We start from the raw sequence: 25,791 nt of genomic DNA, 5'->3' as shown, positions 1-25,791 counted from the left end.
TAATGCCTGCACATTGATTTTATTTTACCTGCTTTGTAGTATACCTTTTTATGAATAAACTCTTTAGCCATTTCTCTACTGGGAGACTCTTTTCCACTTCCTCACTAATAGGTACAGCATTGCAATGAATATTCTTTAAAGCATATCTTTATCTCTTGCCAAATTGCTCTGCAAAATGGTTGTACTACTTTATCTTCACTCAGGACAATATGAAAGTTTTCAATTTCCCTCATTCTCACTAAAACTAGATATTCAGGGTTTGGGTTTTTTGGGCGTTTTGTTTTTTGTTTTTTGAATTTTTGTTAATGTCGATATATTTGGCATTGATCATTAGACTGCATTTCCCTAAAAGTGTTCTTTTAAATTGCATTTACCTAACAACAGGTAAGGATGAAGATCTTTTTATGTGTTTCTTAGCCATTGAATTTCCTCTTCTGAAATCGCCTTTTCACATGTTTTTAAATTGCATTGTTTGTCTTTTTCTTTAAATTTCTAGGCATTCAGTATATGTTCTAAACTACTTTCGTTGGCCACATAAATCTAAGTACCTTCTCCCAAGCTCTTGTCTTTTTACTTCATTTATGGTGACTTTTGGCATGCTATATTTTCTTCGAAAGGATTTACAGTTTTGTAAATTACATTATATCCTTAATCCATCAGAAGTTTTTATATATACATATATATACATATATATTTATACATATACATATATATGTGTGTGTGGATTTAACGTCTCTTTTTCTTTATGTATGTGTGTCATTTTCCCCTCTAATTTGCCCATGTCTGTTGTATACCACCACATGCCCATGTATTCAAGAGTCTGTTTCTGGGCTCTTTTTCTTTTGCTATTTGGCTAACTCTACGGAAAGACTACACTGTTTTAATTACTTAAACTTTATCTTGAAGTCAGATTCAGATTGGCTATGGTTTCCCGTATTATGCTTATTCTTTAAAATTACTGTTGCTATTCTATATCCTTTATTTTTTTACTCTTTTTATTGTGATAAAAAGACACATGCAGAAATTTGTATAAAACATGTACTTCACAAAGCTGTACAAATCACTGTAAAGTGAACACACCCATGCAATAACCAGACAGGTCAAGACCCCAAAGCCTCTGTGCCACTTCCCTCCTGGGACCACTGTGCTGGCACATGTGTAAGTCACCTTCTTGATTTGCTTTATAGTTTGACCTCTTAATGTATAGTCTAGATTTATTCATTTACAAAAATGGAATAATACTATATGTGATCTTTTGTGTCTGGTATCCTTCTTTCAATGTTTGTTTTTTTTTTTTTAAACTTAAATATTCCATACAAAAAAGGATCAGCATTAAAGTTCCAACAACAGCAAAAGAAAACTGTTATGGTTTTATTTGAAATTATATTGAATTTATGTATCAGTTTGATAAGAATTGACATCTTAGTTTTTCATCTTCCTATTTTAGGTATCTTATGGTTTTTGTTGCTGTTATATGCTCTTAGTTAATTGTTTTTCCTTCCTAGGTAATCTGTATTTTCTTTCTGGATACTTGCAAAGATTTCTTTCTTTGTTTTACTACAATGGATCTAGGTGTAAATTTCATTTTATTATCCTTGGGACTCTAGGATTTTCAACCTAAGGATTATATACCCTTTATTACTTCTGGAAAACTCTCAGCCATTATCTGTTTGAATACAGTCACCCCACCCACCCCCGTACCTGCCATATTCCCTCTATTGTCTTTTCATGTGTTTATTGGCCATTTGTGTTTCCTCTTCTGAAATTGCCTTTCCTAAGAGATAAACTTTGGGGACTTCACTGTTCTGTATGTGTTCCACCTATTTAGAGTCCCATGCGTCACCTCTGTGCCTGTTCTAACCCTCTTCAGGACCTGTTTGATTCATGTCTTCCGGAGTCTTTACCATTCACTGCAAACAACAGGGAGGATATATACCGGGGCGGGGGAGGAATTGAGATGCTTCTCTTACTGACTTAAGTAATCCTTCACTTCATTCCTGCCTTCCATAGTACCTGGAGCCTCTAATTTCTGAGGCCTTCTGAGTTCCACAGGATCTTCCAGGGCATTTAGGTTTACTCTTCTTCCCATATGCTAAATGATATATAATTATTCAATATGTTTTCCATGTTTTATATTGTGGTTTAAGGTTTTGAGGTACTTTCTAGTGTCACTGAAAATGGAGTTGGTTTCTGTTTCAGGTTTCTTTGTTGTTTTGTAGTATTTTTGAGAAAAGGGGCAAGGAAATTATTTGAAACCAGAAGTCCTCCACCATTCACTCTTCAGCTACTCCAGTTTGTGTCGGCTTCTACCACAGCACTGTAACTGTTTTTGTGAGATCATCAAAGACCTCCCTTTTGCCGAGCGCAATAGTCATTTTCTGTCCTTTTATCTTACTTGACCTGCCAGCTATTAATACATTAGACATAGATAACCATTCCCATCTTAAAGCACCCTCATCTCTTAGCCTCGTCATACCATACTCCTGCCCACCTTTTTTTTTTTTTTTTTTTTTTTTAGGTATTGGGGCTGGGGGTTGAACCCTGGATCTCATGTGTGGGAAGCCAGTGCTCAAGCACTGAGCCACATCGCCTTACCTTAGTTGTTTTTTTCGTTTGTTTCCTTATTGGTTTATTGATTTTTTGTTTCTGCTTTTGTTTTTTTTAGGAGCCACTGGGAACTAAACCTGGGACCTCCCATGTGGGAAGCAGGCACTCAACCACTAGAGCCACATCCACTCCCTTCTCCGATTTCTTTACTGATTTCTCCCACTCTATTCATCCATAAAATATTGGTGTACCCCTGAATTCAGTATCCAGCTGTCCACTTGGGAACTCCACTGGGATAGCTAATAAATACTCCCAAGCTTACTCCTGCCTTGCATTTTCTATATTCTTTGCCTGAAATGTTCTTCCCCCATTTCTTCAAATCACTGACATCCCATCATCTATAAGATCTTTGTACAAGTATCACTTGTACACTTCCCTGACTATCCAAACTAAAGAAGGCCCCTGTTGCAAATCACTTTATTTTATCTGCTTCATGGAACTTGTCTGAAATTGACATTTTATTGTTTATTGTGTTTTCTTCATATTGACAGCTGTCTTGTAGAGACAAGACATTACATCTTCTGTTCATCTTTTCTTCTGCTGTTCTAAGTGCCTAGAATAGCATGTGATACGTAGCAGAGTCTCAAACTCTTGTTGAATGAATTAATTTAAATTTTATTAATAAAACTTCAAAGTCTCCTTTTCTCAAATATGCTGTACTTTGGTATTAATAATTTCTTTTATCCTAAGGATCAAATTTACAAAAGATTTTTTTTTTAAGGTTTACAGAACAATAACCATTGTCATTTTTGTCTAGAAAATCATAGAGGGTCTTTTAACTCCTCTTACCATATAAATGAAGATAAAGATGAAAATAGTTATTTTTGTTAACAGAATTGTTCATTGTTAACTAATAAGGGCGTGGAATTAAAACTAGAAAAAAATAATACTTAAAAAATTGATTAAAATACTATATTTTTAAAAACCAAAGATTTAGATTGTGTTTATTTTCTGATAAATTTGACTGAGTAGGATCGTTGAACATCAGAGTTGTTTTCCACTGGTATCTGTCACTGATGGCCATCTGCCAAAGAGAGTAACCACAGAGTTAGTACAGTGTGAAAGTGTTTCAATAATCAGATTTTTTATTTTTTTTAAATGAAGACATTGTTTTTAAAATATTTTATCAGTATTTTGATTAGTAAGTGGTTAGGATTTTGCTATCCCTCATAACTTAATAAAAATAATTTTGTTTTACTGAGTAAATTAAATTTTTTGCTGATTTGTAACCCTTAGTATTCTACAAACCAGTAGAGGTTTTTGGTTATCACCTAACACTGCTAAAACTAACACAAATGCCATCTGGAGTCTAGTAATACTCCCCCCACTCCAAAATGGGTTTTGTGGCTATTGATTTCTGTGTTAAATATGTTCTTTAAAATGTTATTACCTTTCAAAATTTTCATTTTTTCTTTTAGATTTCTGGTATCTGCTATAACAGCAATGTGTTGAAAGTTCATCAGGTGCTCAGCATCCCCCGCTGGATGGCACAGTTGTTTTCTTGGACACTTGAACCCATCTTTGCATCTTCAGAACCCACCAACGAAGCCAGAGTTGGGATGGGAGCAACAGTAGACATCCAGAGACAACAAAGAATGGAGCTGCTTGATCGTCAGCTGATGCTCTCTCAGTTTGCACAAGTGAGGCGACAAAGACAGCAGCAGGTAAGTAATAACAGTCAAAACATTTATAAATCCTGTAAATAAACTTTTCCTCTGTGATTGTGTGTGTGTTTGAAATCTTATTTTCAGTCCTGTGCATTGCAATGAAGATTTTGACATGTTTCCAAAGAGAATGTAGGCCTCTTAGAGTAGCTATTCTTTGTTGTTTTTTTAAAAACTAAAGAAATAAATTGTAGCTAAGAGATTGGCCAAACTGGACATTCTTGTTCTAGTTATATTAAATAAGCATTATTTCTTAGAGAAACACCAACCTAGTTAAAAAGATGTGATATTTATCTGTTTTTATAATCTTGTAAAAGCCACAATGTCTTCCTGTTAAAATGCTTACGATATGTGCTCTGGAGTAAAAAGTAAATGTAAAACTTCTTGATTTTCCTTTATTGAAGTGGAGAGAATGTGAAGATGACAAAATTTTCGAAGAAACAATCAATAAGTAAATAAAATAAATGCTTTATTTTCTTAACATTATCAATAATCAGGAACTATTGAACATTTATCTATAAATACAACTATATCCAAGCATTTGAATACTACACTTGTCTTCCAAGGGAGGCAGGAAAAGGCAGATTACTATATATCAGGCCAGAACCTCAGGGCTGAATTTTCTTTTACAGTTCTATGATCCAGCACACTTGGCTCTTCATTTCTTATCTCCATCTTCTTTACTGTTTGGGGTAGCAAGAAACAGAGCTATTCTCTTGGCATTTTCCTATCTTCTGTTTACTGGTGGGTATGCGAGGCAGGTCTCAAGCCTTACAATGACTTAGAGAAATGAAATTCAGTCTGGAGTCCCTGGAATCCCATTGGAGGTACAGGGCCCAGGGTTTCTATCTGGGGTGAGGGGAAAGGGACCCCTCCTCATCAGTCAAGTCTATAGGAAAAAGAGAGAAGTGGGCGTAAGTTGTTCCCAATAGATATATTTGAATTCAAATGACTCTGGAGCATATAATGAAGATACCCATTGCATAGTTAAAGATGGAGGACCGACGCCTCTTAGAGAGGTCAAAGCTGGAGATGTAGATCACGGAGAGATGAAACTGAAGGCAAGGTACTAGGTAAGTTCTCTAAGAGAAAAAGTATATCCATGATGAATACAAGCTATAGATTAAGCCTTGTGTTTAGGTATATCTTCCAAGGGAAACAAAGTAACAGAATAAAAGGTATGAGAATTTAGAGGGATGAGTGTCAAAAACGCTGAGCAAGTAATGGTAGGCATAAATATTTTCCACATAGAATGGACAGAACTTATGAGAGAGAGAAAAGTAGTGAATGATTCTGAAGTTTCTGGCTTAGATTATGGGATAGATGGATAATAGTACCATTTTACCAATATCAAAAGAGCAGGTTTGTAGGAAAGATATTGTCTTAGGTAACTTTGGAATACCTGGAAGGAGATCCCATTAGATAACTATGGATCTTGAGTTCATGAGCAAACCAGAGAAGGTAATATTTCTCAAGCTGGCTTCCCCAGGAATCAGACTTTCAATAGAGTTTTATATAGGAAGTTTATTGGAAAATGCTCTGAGGATTAACATCTTTGGGGATGGCACAGTGAAGGAAGCAAGATTGGAAAGAGGGAGAAAGTGATCTACAATTACACCAAAGGTCTGAGCTAATCTTGTGGAGAGCTGTGTGGCAGCAATAGCCCTTCCAAGTTGTCCTACATGGGGGCAAGAGGGCTAAAACTTTAAGCCACCACCAGACAGTCATCAGATATAGATTTCCCCTAGAGAGAAGTCATAATCTTAGACAGATTGCCTCTCTTCAGGTGCAGGCCTTCCACAGAGAGAATTTCATTTGAGAGCTACCAGATGCCAATGCTCCCAGCAGCTGGAGGATTGAGCTCTTCCTACATAAGTTCTTGGAGCAGCTCCTCTAGGATTCCAGTGGGCCCCTTTTCCTCAAAGAAACTTCTAAGAAGCAAGTTAGCAGGATGAACTGCAAGACCACACTGATAATCATCATCTCCCTCCTCTTCTTACCCCTCATCCTTGTCTAGAAGATTTTTTTGGTGAAGTTGCACATACCCTCACCCCTATAGGGTCTGAGTTCCCAGTCACCGTGTCCTTCTCAGGCTATGTCTGCTGCACTTGTCCATTACTGTAAAAATTGGTTAAGGGAGTACCAAGAGACACCCAAGTGGTTATCTGGGTGCTGTACCTATTCTTCCATGCCCCCTTTTAGTGACCATAACTCTATCTTTTCCGGATGGTCAGGGTTAATACTCTTGCCAGGAAGTGACTCCTTTCTTTGCCTACTGGTCTTTTGGGATGAGGAACCCAAAATGACTAGACAGCAGCTATAACTTAAAATGTAGTGGATGCAAGGTGTTGGTGGTGAGCTTATGTATGGGAATACTGTGTTTTATGCATGATTGTTCTGTAAACCCACAACTTTCTAATAAAGAAAAATTAAAATTAAAAAACACTAATACAGAAAATGAAGGGGAAAATGTAAAGGTACTCTTGCTTTTATCCTGGTGGAAGTGTTTCCCTTCTATAAGCCAAGAGCTTTAAACCTATAGAACCTAGAGTTGCAAGGATAGGAAGCCCAGATTCCCCAATGTGGGTCCCTAGGTGTCCCCATGAGTCCCTACCTGCAGTCACTTCTCTTTCTATCCTTTATTTCCAAGGTCCATGTGTTCTTCTATTGGGTACGCAAAACCCATAAGATTGTGGTTGACTTAAGGTTTATACTGCATCTTAGAAGACAGAGCATCATACCCCCAGGCTGTGATCTCTGAGCTGGTATTTCACTTACACCTTCTACAGGCCGTTTCATTGATTTACCAACCTGGCAGTTCCTGGGTCATATGGTATATAAGATCACTGTATCCCAGGTCATGTTATGGCTGCACCAGTTTTGCTGTAATTTGAATCTTTTGGTCTGATGTGATCCCAGTCACATCATTATATGGGATCCCAGTCAAAGAATGTGCACTCCGTAAACCCTCAAATAGTGGTACTGGTTGGGAATAAAGGCAGACCTATAACCAGAATATGTGTAAATTTCAGTTAAAATGAAGTTTGCCCCTTTTAAAGTAGAAAGTTCTCAGTATACTCATACTCAACTTGGCACTCCGTGACTCATTGATAGTGGTGTATCAGGGCTCAGCATTGGTCTCTGTTGCTGGCAGATTGTATATTCCACAGCTCAGTAGTTAGATGAGCCTTGGCAAGTGAGGCCCATGCATAACGGAGGCACCATGGCTCCTCAGTTCATGTGACCATTGCACCAGCACTGCGGTGGCCATTGATAGAGGCTGGCTGATATCAGTTGACTGAGTCATTCTCATTACATTCTTTCTGGTGTATCTTCTCTGGTGGATGCTCTCTCTGCTCTGTAAAACAAAGATCTCCATGCTTCATCTTCATGCCTGCTTCTTTAGCTATTTCCACATGCCTCTTTCTCAGGCCTCCCTGCCCCCTGCCTTCTAGTTCTCTGATCAGCCATCCAAGCTATTTGCCACAGTCCATGAATCCATATATATTATTACCTCAGGCCACTTCTCTTTCCACACAAAACGGATGACCAAATGCACCACCCAAGCCCTGCCCACTGTCTTTGAAAGTCACCTCTGATTGGAGCTATGGGACAACCACTGTCCAATTTTAGTTTTTAGTTGTGTACTAAGCCAGTGCATCCATGAACCAAATTTGGCCATTGTCTTCCTTTTTCATTTGGTCATAAGGGGCCACCACCATTGGATGATCTGGAAAAGGGGTTTTAAAGCAGTAGTGGTGAATGTCACAGGGGTGGTCTGGATTACTGCTTCTGTAGCTCACTTTACACTCCAGCCCTACTTAGGCAGATCCTAGGTCTACTACTTTCATCTTACGGAGGATTTCTCCTGGGCCTACCTTATCTAATAACTTGGTATGTTTTACAGTTCTGACTCACATGCTCACTTTATGTCCCATGGTCAGGCACTTCATGTCTACCAGGGCCAAAGAGTAGTTTTTTGAAAATGTGTTTTACGGCCTTGCTCCAGTACGCTAGGGAATCTACATTGGAGGTCTCCCAGTGAGTCTTGCCGTAACTTCCACACAATTCTTTTCCCACCAAAGATACTTCTTTTCAGCATATCACACAGTACAGTGGGCTCTTTATTGGTAATATATTACTGTTACTTCTGAATATTAATGGTGCCTTAGACTTAGAGAACTTTGAGTCTGTCCACCAAAGATACTTATGTGGGAAGCCATCGCTCTACCACTGAGTCACTTCTCCCCTGAGTTGGTTTTTTGTTTCTTTTGCTTGTTGTTTGTTTTTTTGTTTTAAGGAGGCACTGGGGATCAAACCCAGCACCTCCCTTATGGGAAGCAGGCACTCAACCACTTGAACCACATCCTCTCCCAAAGATACTTTTGATACTATAGATTCTACCAGATTTCACAGCCCAGACATCTGAATAAAACAGATAAAAATCCTTGTCCTCCTGGAGCATACATTCCTGCCATGCTATTGTGAAGATTGCTGCATTATTTCCTTTGTTTTGTGCCTATACCCACTGCTTGCCAGGCTCATCACCTTTCATAACTTAGTCTTGTCCCCCAGTACAACTGAAATTCAGAGCAGAATACTGACTCTTGGACTCTTACCAGACTTTACATTGAATGGCTTGCTCAATAGTAAAGATTATATTTTTATTCCTAGACATAACTAAATTCTCACCTAGTATCCAGATATTTATATACCTAAATCTCATTAGCTTAGCCTCTTGCAAAATCTTCACTGGGCTATGATTTAATCCTTTGTCTTTAGGTTTTATTCAATTCAACTTGATAAAATACCACATAGAGAACCACTGCTAAACCACTATTGAAGAAAGTATCTGTTGTATTCATGTGCATGCATGAGGGCCATGTAAGATAGTTATATGATACAATTATGTTGGAATTTAATACCAGGGGAAAAGTTTATTTTTGATTATTTTTCAACAAGTATGTACTTAGTACCTACTATATACTAAGCCTGGCATTGTAAATTTAGGATACAGCTGTGAAAAAGACAGTCTTTATGGAAAAGATTGATGTTTCACTTGAAGAATTACCATGTTTCATTTTTTTATCAGTAAAAAACACCACTATTTATTGTGTGTTGACTCTGTCTAGTCATGTGCTAAATATTTTACATACACTATCTCATTTATTCCCAACATCAGTAGAGATATATGGGTATTTCCTTCATTCCCACCAAGACTCGGAGGGGGGATTACTTGTCCCCGGGGAATACACAGCTATTGATTTGGGCCAAACCCAGTTGTGTCTATTCCTTGGTGATTTCTTTTTCTTCTTTTTGCTTTGAACAACAGGAAGCTCAATTCCATCCTTAAAGTTCGTTCACATTAACTCTTTAACCCAAAGTTAGAAATTTTGCTTCTATCTTCTCCTTTATATTCTAAAACTATATTTGTGCATGTTTTAATGCCCTTATAGCTTTAATAGAAGGCATCCTCAAATTCTGTGGCATTAAAAATAAATCTATTTTTTATTAACTGTTCATTTTCTGATATTTTTCATAGAACTCAATTTATTTGATCAGAAAGACGTTCAGTTCCTAGCTACCATCTCAGATAGATCTGTCTATGGTTTATTTTTTTCTTGCTGTCATTTATAGTTTTTAATTTCAGGCATTCCAAAATAATGCTAAGGTCTTGTTTCCATGTATTTCTTTTTTTTTTTTTTAGGAGATACCAGGAATTGAACCCAGAACCTAGTACATGGGAAGCAGGCACACAACCACTGACCTACATCTTCTCCCCAATGAGAGTTGTTGTTTTTTTTTTTTTATCATTTGTTTGTTTGTTTGTTTTAGGAGGTACCAGGGATCCAGCCAGGGACCTTGTACATGGGAAGCAGGCATTCAACCACTTGAGCTACCTCCATGTATTTTTTTATATTTCTTTTTCCCTGCTTCAGTCTTATTTTATTTTACCATATGGAAGCTGCTTAGATGCTCGGCTCTCATCCATCTGCCTGTGCTACTCACTTAGCTCTTTGGTAGCAATCAGTCAGTCACTACTTAAGACTCTCTGACCGAGACTGGTAGGTACTTCTTAGGCACAAAAGAAATGAAGAGCATGTTCTTTCCCTTATTGAGTTTGTGATCAACTTTAGAGAGCTCAAGCAGATGTATTTGAATTAGACAAATATTTGAGAACAATGAAATTTTGGCCTAAGCACACAGGAGCAGTAAGATATCAGAGAAGAGAGCCACCATTGTGCCAAAGATTTCACAGACTAGAAGACTGGACAGGATTTGGATAAGTAGAGAGGATGAGACAGTATTCCAGAGGAGAGGACCAGCCAGAGTGAGGCATAGAGATGGTAATGAGACCTCTTTTTGATTGAAATGTGGTAGGATACATATTGAAAAATGGAAGACAATATAGCATCCGATAATGGAGGGAGATACTTTTAAACCTGACAGCAGATTTTGGTTTTGACATCAGTGACTGTGAAAAGCAGTTTACTCAGTAATAAAGGTAGGACAATTATCCCAGAAAAATTAATCTTGTGGTTTGTGAGATGGTTGAGGAAAAGAAGCAACCATAGGGGAAGAGACAAATAGAAGACAATTTTAAAAATCAGCTCTCAGATAGGGTAGGATAATGTCAGTTTCTTTTTTGGTAAAATGGGGATATGATAATTTTTTTTTGTCTTTATTTTTTTAATGTTACATTCAAAAAATATGAGGTCCCCATATACCCCCCACCTCCCTCCTCCCCCCATTACAACAATCTCCTCTTTATTGAGCTCTTCTTCCTCTGTTCATCCTCTAAATATGTTGCTTCCCAGGGTTCAGTCCTCAGCCTTCTGACCTTTCCACCCTAGACACTCTCAGCAGGTGGCCTACTCAATCCATTGCTATCTTAAGTTAATGCTCCCAGATTTAATTCTATGGACTGGACCTGCCTCCAGGCATCGAGAACTATCCTACTGCATCTCCACTTGAGTGTTCCACTAGCACTTGAAATTTACTATTTCTTTGATTAATTTGCTTCTCCTCATGAAAAGTATTACTATCTACCCAAAGTTGTAAACCACAAAATCCTGGCTTCATCCTAGACTTTTCTCTTATTCATCTTTATCCTTCTTGCTGTCTCCCTACTCTACCCCCCAATTAAGATCTGTAGAGTCTACCTTTTTGATATAAATCTATCATTCCTTCTCTCTTCATCCCCACTGCTTTAGTTCAGACCATCATCATTACTTGCTTGGATTTTTATATTAGCCTCTTAACTACTATCTTTGTCACTGGAGTGACTCCTATTTCCTACCTTACCCCACAATTCAGCCTCCACCACTCCTACTAAAATCCTTTGGTAGCCCTCCATGGCTTTCAGATGTTTAAAACTCATTACAGGGAAGCAGATGTGGCTCAACTGATAAGAGTGTCTGCCTACTGCACTGGAGGTCCAGGATTCAAGCCCAGGGCCTCCTGACCCCTGTGGTGAGCTGACCCATGCACAGTGCTGCTGCACGCAAGGAGTGCCATGCCACACAGGGGTGTCCCTCGCATAGGGGAGCCCCACACTCAAGGAGTACACCCTGCAAGAAGAGCCACCCGGCACAAAAAAAGCACAGCCCACCCAGGAGTGGCACCACACACACAGAGAACTGAAGCAGCAAGATGATGCAAGAAAAAGAAAAAGAGACACAGATTCCTGGTGACACTGAGAATGCAAGTAGACACAGAACACACAGCGAATGGACACAAGAGAGCAGACATGGGGCGGGGGGCGGGGGGGCGGTGACGAGGAAGGAGCGGGGAGAGGAGAGAAATAAATAAAAATAAATCTTTTAAAAAAACCTCATTACAAAAGACCCCTGACTTATTGTAAGCCACATTTACAGGCCCTAAGCAAACAATGCAGGAACTCTGCAATTCTTCACAGCCCTGTGATATTTCTCACTTTCTTTCCCTCACATCTGCCGGTTCCTCTGCCTGAAACACTTCTACTCCACCAACCTCTGCCTCCACCACCACCTCATTTCCTATATAAATGTGCATTTTTTGCTTGCCTAATTCCTATTCACTCTTCAGTATTTCTTTCAAATATCACCTCCTGTGGAAAGCCTTCTTTGGTCTCCCAGTCTGATTTTGGTTCTTCATTCCCATAGCACTCTGCATATCTTTTTCATGGCATTCATCACTATCCTGTCTTTACTTATTTACTTCCCTATCTCAGCCAATAATATATCTTGGGATGGGTGGAGACTTTTTATTTTTATCTCTAGTACATCAATAATGACTGGCACATAGTAGGTACACAATAAATATTTGGGGAATTAATGACTAAATCTGTGTACAATGATTATTTACAGAATTACTTACTATATCAAAGCTAGTTGGAAATAGAGCTGAGGAATCCAGGTGAATAGTCAGGCCTGAAAAGATATTTTTAGATATTAACAGCATGATAACTAATGATCATCATATATTCCCTGAGAAGACAAGTGCGGGCAGCGGCGGGCCTCCGGGAGGGTCGGCGGTATGGGCGGGAAGGAGACGGGGACAACAAGTATAAAGCAAACACTAAAGATAGACCAAGATCCACCATGTTTAGAGATAGAAGAGAGAATAAATAAAAGAAATTCCAGAAAACAACCCAGGTGTCCATCAACTGATGAATGGATAAACAAATTGTGGTGTATATATACGGTGGAATATTATGCAGCAGTAAGAAGAAATGAAGTCATGAAGCATATGACAACATGGTGAACTGAAGGACATTATGTTGAGTGAAGCAAGCCAGACACAAAAGGACAAATACTGTATGCACTATAATGAACTAAATACACTGTGTAAACTCATGGAGTTAATAATTAGAATATAGGTCACCAGAAAATAAATTGAGTTTAGAGAATGGAAAGCTGAGGGTTAATCTGTGCAGAACTGGTAAAAAGATTGTTTGTAAATCTTTAGAAATGGTTAAAGCATATCATGGTGTTTGTTGTTCTATCGTATGGGTATGACAGTGGTTGAAAAGGAAAGTCTAAGGTCATGTATATTACTGGAAGGAAAGCTAAAAATTGTAACTTAGGACTGTAAAACATGAATATGTGTGGTATTGCATATATAAGACTGTTTCTACAAAATATAAATAAGAATATACTAGAGAGAAGGAAAAAAAGAATAGCAGCTATTCTTTTTTTAGCCTAGAGAGATTGAGAAGTGATGAGTTTTGTTTGTTTTTTTGTTTATTATTATTATTGGAATATTGAAAGTACAAGTGAATGGGGTGATGAATGCACAAACTTGTGATTATACCAAATATCATTGATTATACTCTTTGGATGGGTTTATGCTTTATTTAATATGTGTCAATAAAATTGAAAAAAAAAATTAAAAAGGAATTCCAGAGAGGTAAGAAAGAAGACAGGAAAGTTCAGTGGCAAGAGAACTAAGAGAGTATGTCAGGGAGAGTCAGTATTGAACAGATGGAGCTGCCACCCCATCCTCCAAAAAAGCCATCAGAGATAATGACTGGACTTGGCAAAAATTAGTTCACTTTTGAATGGAGTTTAAGTCCAGAGCAGGGGGATGGATGCAATATTTCAGGGCATAAGAAGGTAATGGATGAATTGGAGATGGAGTAAGGACAGACATCATTTCTTTTCTGGTCAGCTGGCCTCATTCTAGTACATAACTGGAGTAATTATATATACCTTCTTTAAATGTGAATTATGCTACTGAAAACACTTTTCCGTATATATTCCATTGCTATAAAGAACAGTGACCATTTTGACTATTCTGATATGGAGCTTAAAACTTGAATGCTAACATGGCCACTGTACAGTTATCCCTAAGTTCATAATCAAGACACAGTAATGTGATAACTTTGCCAAATGTGTTTGTCCTCTTGAAGAACTTTCTGCATACTTCTATTGTAGCAATTATCCAAATGTTCCTGGATGATTGTCTTTAGGTCTCGTAATGATGAAAACTGGATTTACTATTCATGTTTCTTCAATATGATGACTCCTATTTCTCTTCTTCCTCACCATCCATAGTTGCCCCATTCTTTTGTAAATTTATTTCGGGGCAATGTGTTAGATATACATTAACTCTACTATTAGCAGCTTCTTGCTCTCTGACTCACTTGTCTCTTTCTAACAGAATTGCTGGCTCAGAAATCTGAGTCATGTTGCTACTTGCAGCTGCAGATTGCTTTTCCACCACCAGAAGCCATTACATAACTTTTAACTGGTTAGTGTTTAATTCATCCCCAATGGTATGTGAGTTCTCGAAGGATAAGAACTGTGTTCCTTACTTATATAACTTTGTTTTGGTTCTAATATAGTGGACTGCCCTTAAAGAATAAATAAAGCACTGCCTTGGCTGTCAGGAAGTTTACAGTCTACTGGATGAGTAAATACTAAGTGCTAAGTTCCTATGGGAGTTTGATGCAGCCCTAAGGCAAAAATGATGGATGTGGCCATTTCTCCTTGTAGAGCTCAGGAGTAAATCCCTAAGGGCTTGAGGGGAATCTGTTTTTTAAGATTTATTTTATTTGTTTATTCCTCCATATCCGCCCCCTCCCCCTGCCCTTGTTTGCACTCACTGTCTGCTTGTCTTCTTTTTAGGAGGCACCAGAAACTGAACCCAGGACCTCCCATGTGAGAGGGAGGTGCCCAATTGCTTGAGCCATATCCACCCCCTCCTTGTGTCTCTTATTGTGTCTCCTCTTTGAGTTATCCCATTGCTTCAGCTCGCCACATCAGTTCTCTGTCTTGCTCATCTTTAGGAGGTATCAGAAACCAAACCCAGGACCTCCCATATAGTAGGCAGTAGCCCAACTGCATGAGCCACATCCACTTCCCACTGAGGGGAATCGTTAAGAAACAAGTAATTGTGTTTGCCCAAAGCAGAAGGTGACGTTAGGCAAGTAGTGAAAAATGAGGCTGCAGAGAGAGCAGAGGTCAGGACATAGCGGGTTTTACGCCAGAGTGGGAATTGTTTTTTATTTTATCCTGTAATATGTGGTAAGTCTTTGAAACCCTTTTAGCAGGGGAGTAAATTTATTTTTAAGAAAGATTAATTTGGTCAAAATATGAGTGATCAATTGAAAAAATGAGAATGGAAGGAGATCACTTGGGAGATGAAGATTCTCTATCGAGATATTTGTGATGATGAGGTAGAGCTTGGTCACTAAATGGTAGCAAATGCTGACAGTCAAGCTTTTCAGAGCCTCTGCATATTCAAACCTCCAGAGCAATCATTGGAATCTCCTGTAATAATGATTTGAGAGTGGCAATGCTGTGTGAGTCTTGTAGCTTCTCAAAGAATATTTCCTTCTCACTGCTAGTCATAGTAGAAGAAACCTATATTCGCGTGATATAAAAGACAGTAAGAAGAACAAGGAATTTACAGTTAGGAGATCATCTAATAGGGTTATTATGAGGTTAAAATAATTTTTACAAAACTACTTGATATATCAGAAAGATCTAGCAAATATTACTTATTATCTGTGTTGCGACTCATGAGAGGTTTAAGTGATAGTTCTGATTTAGAAGCTAAACTGATAGTTATTACTCTGCAAAGCTTGTGACCTCTAGACCAGGTGATGGCACACTGGCCTGTGTGCTAAACCACCTGTTTTTTTTACAACCCACATGCTAAGAATGTTTTTTATGTTGTGTAAGGTTATATATGTACCTACATAATATACTCAGTTTTGCCTCTTGGTATTAAAGCCTAAAGCATTTACTATCTGGTGCTTTACAGAAAAAAAAAAATTGCTCTACTCTAGGGCATTATGTAGCCAGATTTCAAAGCAACTTTTTACTAGGATCCTGAATTCTCTCAGAGTTTTGGTCATCTGTTATTTGTATGACCTTTCATTTTCTCTGTTGGCTGAAGACAAGTATACCTTTCCATAGGGTAGCTCTGTAAAATCTCCATTTATTTGAGAAGCAGAATTAAGGTGAAATCCACTATGAATGAATTGTGCTTGGTATAAGCCAAGTGGGAAACTTATCAACAAAGCAATGCAGTCATTGCTAATTTTTTCATTACCCCTTTGCTTCATTGGGCTGCCCAGTGTGTCTTGGATGATTGTCATTCCTGTTTTCAGCAGCGAGGAGTCTCTTTCACCTGCAAGGAAAGAAGATGATGATGCCCAGAGCTTCTCGCCCTTACTCACACATGCATTTCAGTTATTTTCTCAGTATTCGGTTGAACCGATTTAGCTATATTATCTCACCCACCCTTAGTAACATTTTGTGGCTGTGAAAATTGTTTCTCTCTTTATCCATCTCCAGCAACAGTTGTTAGGTACAATCTGACAAATGCATCATTATGAGTCACACCTGCTTTGCAAAGCATGCGTGTTCCTATCATTAATCAAGTATTCTTAACTTAATAAAATATTTTTGGGTATTAAAAGTGCTCTCAGGCCCTTGGTATATTTTCTTTTAACAGCTTTATTGAGACAGAATGCACATACCATACAATTCACTCATTTGAAGTCAAGTTGTATGGCTCTAATATATGCACAGAGTTGTGTAGCCACCACAATCATTTTTAGAACATTTTCATTACTCCAGCCCTATGTAACCACTAATCTACTTTCTGCCTCTATAGATTTGTCTATTCTGAACTTTTCATGTAAGTCGAATCATACAATATGTCAGGGGTTCTTAACCTTTTTTGTTCCATAGATCCCTTTGCCATCAGGTGAAAACCACAGACCCCTTATTAAGTCTACGCTAATACTGTATATTATTTAATAACAATATCACACCTACACTAACACATCCCTACAAGAATGTTGTTTCTTAATTTAAGTTCAAGCTCATGGACCCCTTATTAAAAACCCCTGCAATATATTGACCTTTGCAACTGGCTTCTGTCACTTAGCGTGTTTTCAAGGTTTATCCATTTGTAGACTGTATTGCTATCCCTCACTGTGTTTTTTGTTTGTTTGTTTGTTTTTCCTCAGTGTGTTTTGAGATAGCAAGACCCAATTAGAACTTTATGCTGGCAGATGTCATCTCATTGAACAAATTTTTATCATTACCCCTTCATCTGGCTAGGTTTCTGAGTAAGCTTCCTATTTACTCTTTGACCTTGCCATCACTACTGTTCCCATTAATATCTATTCCACAGAATAGATCTCATCCCTACCATGTTCCAGGCCAGGCACTGGTGAGTGCCACAGGAAACAAGACAGTGTGTGATCCTTCCCCTCCCTAAGTTTTAGAGTAGAGGGAGGCAGTTACAGTAAAGTGTAATGGGCATTCTTCTAGGAGAATTACCTAGCCCAGGCACTGAGGGACAAGAAATAGTTTCTGGAGTAAGCTGAGCCCTGAAACTATATCCTTATACCTATACCTGTGTGTGCATGTGTATGTGTATACCCACACATGCAAGCATAGCAGAATCCACCTTGCATCCAAAGGTGTAAATTCTAATCAGTGCCATGCCTAAATTAACTGAAGCAACCTTAAAGACGGAAATCTGGCATGTGGCACACTTCTTAATACTTTCCTTTTTAGGCACTCTTTCACTTTTTGTTGTAATTTGATTTAAAAATCTTATCAAGTTGCTGTGCTTCTTTGTAAACAAAGCAATCAAGTCAGTTAGAGCTATTTCTTTTATGAGCATGTAAGTATATAGTATCAGGTGTGTAATAAGTTACTAGTGCTTAGGTGATAAAAATCTGCAAATTAAATGAAAATTAGGTACAAGAACTCTATTTTCAGTTGAAATAAAGACTAAGTTGTTTATCTCAATCTGCACTTCCTTGTAGAAACTACTGTTATGTTTTTGGTGCTTTTGTAGTTGATCATACTGACCTTTTTAACAAAATTCAGAATAGAAAGATAGGATCAATTTAAGTTCTAAACCTTTCCCAAGACTGACTCATTAAGTGACCTTGAGAAAATCATTTGTATTTTCCATTTTGCCTTGGTATCTTCATGAGAAAGAAGAGCATGGTATAATCTCATTGTAATTAAGAAAATGAATAAATGATGAAGTTCTTGGCATTTTGGAGATATTAAAAATTATAAGAAATCCTATTTTTTTCATGATTTTTTCTTTTACCACTTACCACTTTTCAAGCCATGAATGAGTTTAGAGTTCTACCCTGAAGAATGCTTCATGTTTAATAGGGTTATTTTAGAAAAACCACCCTCATAATCACGTTATGAATTTTTCCTCCTCAAGAACCCATTCCTGTGGTTTTCCAAAACCAGAAAACAATTCTCATGCAGAACAGACCACTGGGGAACCTATAAGCTTCTCAGGAAAAATCTTTCTGATCATCTCGAGTAGCTTTGTATTTCTTGGAACCCTCTGCAGAGTTCAGGCGCTGCAGCCTGATGCAGTAGGTGTCAGGCGTTGTTATATGAATAAGACAGCAGGAGGACATGAAGTTCCAGACTAGTGAGTCAAGATCCCCATGTCCAAGATTAGAGCACAGTTTAGAGATACCAAGATTTGGAAAATAATTATTTTTAAGTGATAAGGATGTATGCACACATGTTGTGCCTTGATTCACAGAGGATACAGTCATAGTTTGTGTTTAAGAGTCTGGGCTTTGGAATGAGGCAGGCTACTCAATAATACTTTACTTTTCCATGATTTCTTTCCTCATGTGTAAACTGTCTCTGGGGTTCCAGTAGGGATGGGTGCTCAAGGAACTCATATCTCCTTGGAGATCCATAATCAAAACAGGTAATAAAAGGGAGTAGTACGGGAGAGTATGAAATGGAACTTGTTTAGTCGTGTCTCCCTAGAGCAGAAATCACTTCTGCAACAGTTCTGGCTGGTGGTCATTAGGTTCCTACTGAACAGTGAAGATCTCTTTTTGAGAGAAAAACAGCTGTAAGTCTTGGCTTTCAAAGTATTCTTTAATATATTTGTTTGGAAAAACCAATTTTTAATTAGTTTAAGAATAGTCTTGTGCAGTTTTCACTTTTACATACAAGGAAACCTAGACTAGTGTTATAGTCTGTTTTAAATTGGCAGCTTCACTGAATTCTATAGAAGTTAAGCAGAGCAGGGGAATCAGTAAGGATTTGGGTTGTCCAGAAAAAAGTCAATTATGAATATGAAACAAAAAATGGGCCCTTTGCAAACTGGTAGGAGGAGAGATATCAGAGGAAACAGGGAACAGCATTTTTAGTGACAGGAATAATTTGCAATAAGCAAGGGACACTGAATGGAAATAACATCCTGGGGAGAAGTGAGAAGTAAGTTAGGGGTAATTTTGCAAGCATCTTAAAAACAGGGCAGAATAATTTAAGTATGATGCAGTAAGATATATAGTCATATAATATTTTAGGTTGAGGAAGTGGCATTACAAGAAGGGTTTATAGTAAAGACTCATCTGCAGTGGTATATAGATTGTATTGTCAGTGGCAGTAATGTCAGCCAAGAAGTTGTTGGCATAACCTTAGAATAGGATGACAAGGGCCTAAACTGTGGCAGACCCCATTCAAAGGAGAAATTAGCAGTACTTGAAAATTGACTGGGTTTGTTATACAAAGGAGAGAATTGAGTCCAAAGGGGTCACTGGGGATTCAGGCTATGCTTGCTTAACTTTAGACAGGAAAGCTGAAATATTTGTGGTGTAATATTTTGGAAGAATGAATGAGGGAGTAAGACATAATTATTGGGGATGTGAAAATGAATGAGTTATCTGAGGGAGATATGTAAAAAGAGAGAGGAAATCTTGAGTAATCCCCAGATCTCATTTTTAACAATGAGTTTCACCTCTTCTTCTATCAAAACATTTACTGGCAACATAACAAAACTAATTAATTTTAATTTTGACTTTTATTTAATAAGTTTTGTGTAGAGATGAAGTTAAAGGACAAAAATGACCAAAAATTTGATGAAGGAAGGGGAAAACAAAAGATATAATGCAGAAAGGACTAATCCATGCATTGAAAGATGCACTTTCATTAATATTTCTTCAAGGAAGCTGCATCAAAGACCTTACATTGTGTTTTTCTTACCATAACTTATGGTCAGTGTTCAAGAGCATGTATATCAAATTAAGATAATAAGGAAGAAATGGGTGTGATCTTCCCATGCCATATATCCCCATACTGAGGGCTGGGTATATAGGAAGAGCATAAAACCTTACTAGCTAGTCCCCCCCAACACTATCTCCTCACAAAAAGATTGAGCATTCCATTTCTCTACTAAAATCAAGATCAAACCCACCCCACTCAGCCCCTCCCCCTCCAGTAAAGAAAGGTTAGGATGTCTTGATCTTGACTCTCCTTGGAGGAATGGGTTACCGTTAGAGGAGAGTGCACCTTTTAGGAGCAAACGAAAAGCATGAGTGCTCACTGTGAGGGCCTCACAGCCTGCGAGAGAGAGATTATTGCTCTCCTTTTCCTTTTGAAGAAACCAAAGGGCAGAGAGTGTAATAAATTTGCCAAACCTGTCTCTTAGGTAAATAGTGACGCTGGAGTTAAATCTAACTGGTCTTTTCCCACAGTCCTTTTCCCTATACCAATATGACTCTCCAAACAGGAATTTATAAGGTGCTATGCATACTTCATTGAAACATAGGTAAAATTTGTCTCTAACAAATTTAGCTAATGCTGAAATTCATTTAACATGTTGTTAGAATTACATGCACATCTTAGGAAAAGGAAGTGCCAATAGACATGTTAACAAACGAGAATCAGGTCACGTCTGTTGGCATGCGCACTGGTGGAAATGTTTCTTGCAGTAGCCAAGCTGTTGTGCTGCATCCTAGCCTATTAGATACCTCGTAGGATTCCTTAGGTGCCTCCTCACTTCCCTCTCTTGGCTGCTATGCCCAACTCGATCTCTAGAGTACTACCCGTGACCCTGGTACTCCCAAGCCAAGAATGGAGGAGGACAGGCAAGGCTTGTGGCTTCCACAGAGCAAGGCGGTAGAAGAAGAGAGGTGGCAGAGAGCAGCAGTATCATCTGAAACCTTTTGTCTCTCAAGCCTAAAAGTTCTAAAAACAAAGCAAAAGACTGTATTTTCCAGTCTCCTGGTCTTATTCCGGTGGAAATTGCTCTCTCTTTTGAAGAACGATATAATTGGAAGTATCTTACCCACCCCCAAAAAAAAAAAAAACTGGTCAGTGGGATAAACTACAAAAACAAAGTGAAACCAATAGATGTAAAACTACCCTGAGATTTTTTTTCAGTGATTGTCTGGTTTCCTTCTAGTTTCTCTAACACAATCTAAAAGTGCTAGTTATCTGAAAAGACTCTTATAGTACTCCCTCTTTTTCCAGCTATATATCTGTCTGTGGTTAGATTTTCTTTATATACTTCAAAAGCCAAAGTAACATTTCAGTACTGGCTTGAGTGCAACAGCAGATAAGAAAACCCAGCTATCTTCTGTTAAGTCAGACTTTAGAGAGATTTGCAAAAAATATATAAAACAAGGCTATTCTTCATTAATTCTTGTTCTTTTTTGGAAAACATGGTTATTTTTGCATAATGATATGTTAGTAGTGGGTTCATTACTGTTGTTTCTTAATGAAAAAATATTTTTGATAAAGAAGCATGGGGAAACGGATGTAGCTCAAGCAGTTGAGCACCTCTTCCCACAGGGGAGATCCTCGGTTCAGTTTTCGGTGCCTCCTAGAAAAAAACAAACAACAAGCAAAACAAACAAAAAAACAACTCAGGAGAGTCGATGTCGATGTGGCTCAGTGGTTGAATGGCCAGCTTCCCACATACGAGGTCCTGGGTTCAATCCCCAGTCCCCAGTCCCTCAAAAAAAAAAAAAAAACAGGGCATATAATGAGATTTGTATCCTAGAAAAATCACTCTGAAGCAACTTTATCTTTGATGATGGTCTAAAATAGGGTGAAGAGAAATGGGGATGGTTTAAAAAAATATTTAGGTGTTCTAATTAACAAAACCTGATGACTTCTGCCTTGTGTAGTGAATGGATGTTGATGTCATTCCCCAAGAATTGAAACACAGGAAGAAATACAGGGTTGAGGATGGGTTTTGTTTGGTGCATGGTCAATTTTAGAAGTCTGTGGAACATGTAAGTGAAAGTGTCAAGGAAACAGGTCGTTATGTAGAGCCGAAGTACAGCATCTGGGTTGGAGATAGGGCTTTAGGAGTCTTTACCATATATGTGATAACTAACACCATAGAAATGGATGAGGACATGGGGACAGAATATGGAAAGAGAAGAGAAATTATCCTAGAACAGAACTTTGAGGGACGTGAGAAGGAAAAAGAGACCCCAAGGAATACTGAGAAGGCAAAGCCAGAGGTTGGGAAGCCCGAGAACATATGATGCCAGAGAAGCCTAGAGAAGAGTAAGTGTCAAGAAGAGAGTGGTCAGTAGGGTCCAGAGCTGCCAGGAGAGAGCTGAGGAAGATCCACTGGATCCAGCCTAGGGGGTTATTGATAACCTTAAATAAAAAAAATAAAAAAAAAAAAAGAATTTATTGGTTGGAATACCAGACTATGAGCTTCTTTATGTTGTCTTAAATTCTCTTCCTAGCATCATTGCTTAAGGTAGTATCAGGTACATTAGTAAACACATGATAATTCTCTTGATTCTGCCTTAATAGATGCAACTGAAAAAATCTGGTCTTTTCCTACCCCTATAATCAGTGAATCCATTGTAGGTCATTTCTGCTGTATTTATGCTCCTATTAAATCAGCCCATTCTCTGAATTTATAGATCTTTCTTTATGGTTCATGGTAGAGCTTCCCAAACACTGTTGTCATGGCCACAGATGGGTCATGCAGGAGCTGAGATACTGATCTGCCAGCCCCCAGGGAGCTGAGAAGGGGGATCTCAAGCTGCTAGACTGGTTGCAAGTCACTTTATCCCTGTGTCATACAAATACTACCATTATCTATATAGGCCATGACGTGAAAAATATTGGAAAGCCCTGGTCGATAGCAGTGTTAATAAGTCCTTGCATGGGTGCCATGTTACCATTTCCTCCTGAGCCCACACTATCCCTCTGAATCTTTTCAAAATAATGGTCTGCAGGCACTAACAATATGCAGAAGTGGCCCTCCAGAAGAAAACTTTATCATCCATGCTTGCATACTTCTGATAAAGGATTTCTGATCACCCAAAACTGAGAAGAGAATGAAGGATACATTTTTTACCAATCCCCAACCTTTTTAAAAAGGTGAGGATGCTTTTGGAAATAAATTTGCTTTTTCCAAAACATCGTATTCACAATGCCCACTCTCTGTAATTGTTCTCCTTTTCATCCATTTATGGAGTACCTACTTGGCTGAGTAAATCAGCTCAGACTACACTGAGCTTAAAGCTATGCTAGCCCTAGCCCCCTTGGGAGTACATACAAATCTTACATTCCATCACTGACATCAAAGATCTTACGGTTTAGTTGGAAAGACTGGCTGTCAACTCTAAAAAATTAAATAACATTCTAAGGTACAATGCCAAATATTACAGATGGTAATAATAGCCAAAATATAATAAGCTGTTAGAATTCTTCAAGCTCTGATTTAAATGCTTTACATGTTTTAACTCATTTAATTATCATAATATCTCTGTGAGGTTGGTGCAATTATCATTCCCATTTTACAGATGAAAAAACTGAGACTTAGAGAAGTTTAAAAAAAAACAAAACATACCTAAGGTCACACAGTAAGTGACAGAGCTGGGACATGAACTCATATATTCTACCTTTGGTGACTGCTTGTAAGCATTCAGCTTCCTCTAGTTTTTTGTCCTTCTGTCGTAATTCCTTAGCATTGCTTTGCTCCAAGAAGTAGTTATAAACCCACTCTCAGTCTCCCATCTTTGAATACATTGATGAAAATGCTTTGTACCCTTTTCTCCATTATTTGAATCATTCTCATCCTTTAAAATTCAACTCAAACCCTATATCCTCTTTAAAATTTTACCACCATGGTTTGGCTGCAGTTCTGTATCTACTCCAAATTTTTCTAACCCTTTTAATTTATACCTCATTGCTTTCCTCTTAATTATATACCATCTTGCATTGTTCTGATCTTTCTATTTCTGGAAGCCTCAGCTTTCCCCAAGCAGATCATAAGCTCCACGTGAACAAGGGCTTATACTCATCCTAGGGTATTGGTAGTGCCCAAGGAAAGCCACTATGAGTTCTTCTGATTTGGCTTATCTGATGTAGACACTGCTTGACCAATCCTTTTCAGAATCCTTCAAAAACCTTTTTAGAGTGTCTTTCTATTCTGTGTAACCCCTACTTGATAAAATGCTACAAAATATTATTGTTCCTCCATTTGAAAATCTCCTTACCAACTAATAATAGATATTTTATAAAACAACCGTGCAAAATGCAAGCTGTTTCCTTTTTCCTTTTTAAAATATGTGGTTACTGCAATTGAAGAAGACAAAGTGAAGGAAACATTTCCTGTTTGTAGAGGCTCATCTTTAACCCTACATAAAGAACAAGTTAGTGTCAAAACATCCTAGGATGTAGACTTCATGTACCTTTCGACCTATTGAGTACTTCTTTACTATCACAGGAGTAGAGGGGTTGTTCTTGTTTTGTTTTGCCTGCCCTTTCATTCTTATTCTCTTTTAAGAAATGAAATGTTACGGAATGCAACTAAAGGCTCATTTCCCATCCCACTGTGCTGTAGCTGGTGTGTTAATGTATAATTCTGTACCTGCTTTTATATCTTTACTACATGGTATATATCACTGTTGCTCAACCTCAACATTGCAGTTTGGGCCAGACAGTTCTTCCTTGTGTCCTGTGCGTTACAGGCTGTTTAGCAGCAGCCCTGGCTTCCACCTACTTACCAGGTGCCATGGAACCACACCCACTCTACCCCACTCCCTCTCAAGACAGCCAAAAGTATCTTCAGACTTTGTCAAATATGCCCAGCAGGGCAAGAGCAATGCTAGTATATATCCATAAAAATAGTTAAAGTAGTATGTATGCTTTTGTTCTGAATAGATTTACATAAATGGTATTGTAGTTACATATTCTGGTACAATTTTGTTCATTCAGCATTGCATTTTTGAGAATTTTCCATTTGATCAATGTAGCTCTAGTTCATTTATTCTAGTTGCTGGTATAACATTGTATAATAAAACCACTTATTTATCTCCCTACTTAGGGGACGGTTGAATTTTTACATTTTCTTACCTAATATTATAACCATTGCCTTAGAGAACTATCTCATAAATGCCCCTTTAAACACTTGTAGTCTCCTGGGGATGAATTTGCTGGGTCATAGAACAGCCTCAGTTTTACTAGGTGTTGAAAAATTACTATCCAAAATGTTCATACCAATTTATACTCTCATTAACAATATATATAGTTACCATTTCTTTCCCCTTTTATTTGATATGGGTATTTTTAGACTTTTTATTTTTGCCAGTCTTGTGGGTATGAAATGACTTATTATTTTAATTTGCATTTCTTTGACTCTAGTGAGGTTGAACATCTTTTAATGTTTTTATTGACTCAGGTTTTCCACATAACAGAGTACACAAATCTATCCTTACGTGTACATCTCCCTGAAATTTCACAAACTGAAAACA

General features: G+C 38.0%; 1 protein-coding gene across 3 annotated transcripts in view; it reads left to right on the top strand.

Annotated features, from left to right (window-relative positions):
- The window catches only part of UBAC2 (UBA domain containing 2), a 211,404-nt gene that overhangs the window by 153,862 nt on the left and 31,751 nt on the right, over positions 1–25,791 (top strand). For all 3 annotated transcript variants that reach the window (XM_004458418.4, XM_071208231.1, XM_071208230.1), the window contains exon 7: positions 4,026–4,271. In XM_004458418.4, the coding sequence (XP_004458475.1) occupies positions 4,026–4,271 (246 nt within the window). The remainder of the gene's footprint in view (positions 1–4,025; positions 4,272–25,791) is intronic.

Source organism: Dasypus novemcinctus, chromosome 15 (assembly GCF_030445035.2).
Source record: "Dasypus novemcinctus isolate mDasNov1 chromosome 15, mDasNov1.1.hap2, whole genome shotgun sequence".
NCBI lineage: Eukaryota > Metazoa > Chordata > Mammalia > Cingulata > Dasypodidae > Dasypus > Dasypus novemcinctus.
The sequence above is the reverse complement of the archived record's forward strand: the minus strand, read 5'-3'. Positions and strand labels throughout refer to the sequence as shown.